At 47.7% G+C, this 5430-nt stretch overlaps 1 protein-coding gene across 1 annotated transcript; it reads left to right on the plus strand.

The window, feature by feature from the left end:
* The first annotated feature begins 3159 nt into the window (after positions 1-3159).
* On the plus strand, positions 3160-5037 carry LOC136070627 (uncharacterized). The gene is made up of 6 exons (XM_065780813.1): positions 3160-3226; positions 3371-3558; positions 3696-3758; positions 3874-4381; positions 4473-4661; positions 4784-5037. Exons 1-6 carry the CDS (start codon positions 3160-3162, stop codon positions 5035-5037), a joined length of 1269 nt encoding a protein of 422 aa, XP_065636885.1.
* Positions 5038-5430: the final 393 nt, after the last annotated feature.

Consider the following 5430-nt stretch of genomic DNA (forward strand, 5'->3'; position numbering starts at 1 on the left):
GTTTTTGCACATGGCAGAGGCATCCTTTTATAGTGCCTACCGAGACCGATTTTTTTACTATTCTACCCTCTAACCGTTTTTCGTCTGGTCTGGGCACACTCGCAGACCCTTATTGCTGTCTGCGAGCCCCTCTGTCACAGACAAAGACAGCGTTTTGTCTGTTAGTCCGCTGCGGCACCTTGTCCTGCCGCGGTGGTGTTTCTCTCTCCTATCCCTCATGGCATGCACCTATTGGTCCCCACTCAGCCTTGCCTCTTTTGGGTGATATGCCATCCCAGCAGGACGTATTCCCCAAAAGAGTCTGAGCAGGGACCTCAAAACAGGCCTTCCCCTCTCCCTACCTCCAAACCATGCCCTCTTACCTCTGACCCATGACCCCACCATGTCCCGTATTGGCTGGGTACAGGCTGGCGGTGCCTGGGCCTTGCGCGTTGGTTCATGTCTGAAGTCTGCCTGCTGTCCATGTATCTACCGTGTTCTGGACATTTTGCTTGCATTGCCAGTCGTTCGTCCTTGGGTTTTCCCAAACTTTTACTCTGATTTCCCATCCCACAGGGTCTGGATTTTACCGAGTATTGGGTTTTATGTTCTCTTCAGCCCAATTCTTTAATTGCGTTAGCTTCCTGTCGTGTTACTCGGCCTTTCCTGCCTTGGCAATTTTTGTTCCTGCTGGGCCTCTTTTCAGGCCTGCTGTTCCTTTCTTTCCCCCAGTGGCTTAAGAGAGTCTACTGGTGTTCTTACTCATGGGCTCCATTGTCCCTTTTCCTTTTTTCTCTTTGGGCCTGCGGCCCTTTTACTTTCCTTGGGTTTCCTCGGCCCATTTACTGACTTTGCTTTCCCATGGGCTTTTACTAACTTGATTGGGCTTCCCCGGCCCAATCTCCTCATACTCATCCTTGGGGTTCATGGGCTTGCCATCAACCCCTACTTTCTTTGTTTACATTGCCTTGGGCCTGCCACGACCCATTCTTGCTTTTTCATAACATACATTGCCCATGGGTGTCATTTCTCTCTTTCCGGGCCCTTTGGGCCCATTTACTTCCTCAAGACCCATTTATTCATGTTATGGGCATGTGTCCTACCTTTTCTGCCGCTTGGGCCTAACAGTCTTATTCCATGCCTGCCACTTTTATTGCCTGCTTTGCTGGGTTGGGCTGGCTTTACAAAAATGACCCTCAACGTTTAGCCCCCTGAATATATGGAGCGTTCTTGCGGTTCATATGTAAATGAAGGACTTTTTTGTCTTTTCTCACTTTTTCTTTTCCTTCACGGGCTTTTTGAAACCACGAACTCCTTCTTGCATAGATATATTTTTTTCTTGCCGTGAACAGTGACAACTCTTCGAATTTCCCAAAATGGTAGTTGCTTTAAAACATTATTGCTTCCTCATTAATTTCGTTCTTTTCTCAATGGCCAACCCGTCACCTCTCTTCGTGCCGGCCTTAATAACTCAGGTATTTAAGAGAAGAATCCCTTCCCAACGCAGACACAAACTCCTTTTATTTCAAAATATTTTCCTTTCCTCATCATCATCTTCTTCTCGAACACTCATCTCTCCCTTGCTCCATTCAAATCCTTACACCATGGCACCGGTGAAAACTCCAGCTTCTTCCCGCCGTAAAGGGAAAAGCGTTGCCGTGGATCCTCCGGTGGAACAAGAAGTAGAAGAGGAGGACGTGCACTCCGATTTGGACCGTTCCGAGGAGGAGGAAGAGCGGCGCGACCCAAACAGCGAGTGCACCCCTCTGATTGATCCTTGGTACCGTCCTAGTCCTCACTTTCCTAAGGCTCCTGGGGATTATGTACCGCCACCGCCGGGCCGTGTGTGGCTCGTTCTTTGCCGGCGAAACCCCAATGTTTCTTGGGCTCCGGTGTCTTCCTCCATCTCCGATTTGGTTATCCGTCAAGGCGTCGCCCTTCCTGTGCCTATTCATTTTGAGTTTGGGTCTGGCACCGCCTTGGGTTGGAAAGAGTGGGTTGACAGTGAGTTATCGGATATGCATTTCATGGGTTTGCTTCAGCGGGCTGGTGTTCTAAAGGCCGTCGTTCTTTCCCGAAGCCTTTCCAACTTTCGAGACCTCTACAATCTTTGCCATTTAGTTCGCCGATGGTGTTCCACCACTCACACATTCTTCTTCTCTTGCGGCGAAGTTACGGTCACTCTCGAGGACGTGGCCAATCAGTTTCTTTTGCCTATTCTCGGGGATGCTAATCCTGCCGCTATTGTGCTTTCCCCAGAAGAAGAAGATATTGAAGTGGAGTTGAAGAAGAGGATGGCCGGAAACGCTAAGCTGTCTTATTGGGTTAGTTCCTCTTCCAAGTTTTCTGCTGTTGCTCGTCATGCTGCCTTTATTGCTTTTTGGCTTTCTAAGTTTATCTTTGGGTCCCATCCCCATTATGCCATAAAGCCGTTGTATTTTTGTTTGGCCATTAAAATATCTGTTGGGGTGAGTCTGCTGCTAGCCCCCATGTTTTTGGGGCATTTATATGTGCAACTGGATATCCTGCGGAGTGATGAGAGTCAGGCCGGTTCCTGCCACATAGTTGCTTCCTCTGTACACAGCACTATTCTGCAGCAGTTGTTGTTTGAGCGTTGTGCTCAATATTTGGCAAAGTGTAGGCTTGTCAGATTTGCTAAAGAGAAGTACCAATCTTGTCTGCGGGCCATTACTGATTTTTGTGGCAGGTTTGAGCTCGATTTTCCTTTGGCTTTTCGTTGGTCTGGTTTGAAGCCCATTGATTATTCTGTCATTGAGTCCTTTAATGAGGGTGTTGGCTTTTCCTGGAGAGCTTATAGACAGTTGCGTCCTGGTTATACTTATGCTGATTCGGTAATGGGTCTGTTCGTTGATACCGTTAGTACTACTACCTCGCTGGCTGGCTTTAATGAGACGGGCATCACATATTTGGCTGCCACTAATCCTAGATGACTGCCCTATTCGGCATTACCCTGCCAACCGAGTGAGGAGATAGTTTGGCCTGGACCAGGATATCCTTGATGACCTCTCCTTCCTCGCAGAGTCTCCTACTTCGACTAGGCCTTTTCTGCGGCACACTGCTTTCGACTTTTGGAGAGAGCATTTTAGTGCGGTCACAGTTGCTGGTTCTTCGAGGGAAGGCCTTTGCACCACTGCTATGCACCTCTATTGGTAGCTTGTCATGAACTCGTTTGATGCAGAGTTGGCTGGTAGTCGCGGTTTCTCTCTTATACCTCCTGAGGGACTCAGTATGGTTATCTCCCCCAATCCTCGGTTACTCCTTCCTTCTAAATCTGTGTTGGCCTATGCCAGGAAACAGAATTGATCTGCCATCTTCGAGTGGGACGAGGAGAAGAGTGGATGGTATTGGCACACAGGTGATTACCCCTCAGGTTGGGAAAAGAAGGTTAAAGTAGTCAAAATTCCTGTGCCGGCCAAGAAAGCTCCTGCCAAGCTTAAATCTCTCAGCAAGTCCAAGTCTGCCACTCTTCAGCCTCCTGCAAGTGCTACTCCTGCCGGCAGAACACGAGGCAGCAAAAGGAAGACAACTCCCCATCCTGTATTTGCTGCTCAGCAAAGAGTAAGTTTCTAAACACTTTTTCTTGCTTTGTCTTCCAAGTACATGTATAGGTATATACTTCTTCCTCTTTTTGACCTACTCTGAATTTGGCTGACTTTTTCCTTGACCCCTTTTTCTTATCCCTTTTGCTTTTACAGTCTAAGCAAAAGGAGGATACGTCAGCCGCCCGTCCCCTTATGCTTGAGGAACCCGAATCAGAGGTACATATCTTCTTGCTCCTGTATATGTCCAGTCTGCTACATTTTTTTTTTGGTTACTTCATTCGCCCAGAAAAATAATTCGGTCTTTACACCCTTTCTTTGTTTTGTCCTTTAGGATGAGCCTGAGCCTCTTTTCGTATATCGCCCTACGGTCGAGGAGCTTTCTGCCCCTATGGGTATTCCTACAGAGGGCACTTTTGGTGGGGTCGAATCTGCTGCACCTGCTCCTTCTGCAGCCACTACCTCCCCTACTAGACCGGTACCCACAGATGAGGGTACTCATATTAGGGAGGTTAGTGAGGTCACCCCTACTCTTGCCATGAGATCTTCTGTTCAAAGAGGAACCACCCCTCCTGCTGTTGCTGAGGTCGAGGTTACTCCTACTACACCTCTCATCATTTCTACTGGTGACCCTTTTGCTGCTCTCTCTCAGGTAGTGCAGGGCGTTTCTTCCTTGGTAGTTACTCCCTCTTCTATTCCCGTTTCTGCCACACGTGGGTCTCGTGCTGAATTGTCCTCCGAGGGGTTTGAGGAGATCTTTGAGGATCCTGAGGATGAGCCTGTCTTGGGGAGGAGGATTTCTGAATTTGAGGAAGAGGATAGTGTTCCACCCGAGGCAATGGGTATGTGCTTTCTTCCTTAACTTTTTTCTTCTTTCTCCGTTAAGTTTATTCCTTTCCTTTTTTATTTGCTTGTCTATTTCTCTGTTTGCAGAGACTTTTGAAGGGCTAAGCATTGCACCAAGTGTAAGTGTGCCTGCTGTAGCCACTCCTGCCGTGCCCACAGTACCCATTCCTGTTGTATTTTCTGCGCCAGCTTCTGCTATATTTACAGCATCGGTTTCTGCCATTCCTTCAGTGCCTACTTCAGTTCTTCCTGCAGCCCCCAGTGTTGCCAGTTCTGGTAAGCTTTCTTTCCCCTTGTCTTTTCTCGTTTGCTCTCCTTGGGTTTGTTTCCTTCCTGTTTTCTCTTTTAGTTTTTCATCTCATGCCTTGTGTTTCCCTTGGCAAGACCTCTTCCTATAGCCCCACCTCCGTTTGTAGCGGGCAGCAGTTCCGCTACCCTTCCAGATCCTGTGAGCGAGGCTGTTGCCTTTTTTACTCGTTTTGACCAGCCTGAAGTCAATGACCTCGATCCTGCAGCTTTCTGGGGCTGTGGGCCTCCTTACGTGGACTTTAATGGCTTTAGAGTCCTTGAGGACTGTGTTGCTCATTTGGGGATGATCTATAACAACCACGGTGACTTCATGCAGGGTTTTCGACTTGGCCGATCTGTTTGAGAGCATTTTCTGAAGATGTTGGGGAGTGTGTTGAATGACATAGAGCACAGCTTTGTCGACACTGTTTCTACCGAGAGGATCCTGCAGTGGAGGGCTGTGGGGCAGGAGCTTATCAGCGTAGGTTTTACTGTGGAGTTTATTTTGGATTACCTCCGGGAGATTGCCCGTGCTGTTTTCACGAGGAGAGTCCTGTTAGGGTTTGTGCCCTAAAATCCAATTTATTGGCATGTCATGAATAATTAAGTTGCTTAATTATATGAGACCATTTATGAACTAATGGGACATTATCTTAGTCTATGAGATGTATAGTATGTGATTTATGTGAAAAGTCACAGAAAGATATAAATCACAAGTTCTTTGTAAACTCAGAATTTTAGTTCGTAGTCGGTGATG

Source organism: Quercus suber, unplaced genomic scaffold, assembly GCF_002906115.3.
Source record: "Quercus suber isolate HL8 unplaced genomic scaffold, Cork oak 2.0 scaffold_247, whole genome shotgun sequence".
Classification (NCBI taxonomy): Eukaryota; Viridiplantae; Streptophyta; class Magnoliopsida; order Fagales; family Fagaceae; genus Quercus; species Quercus suber.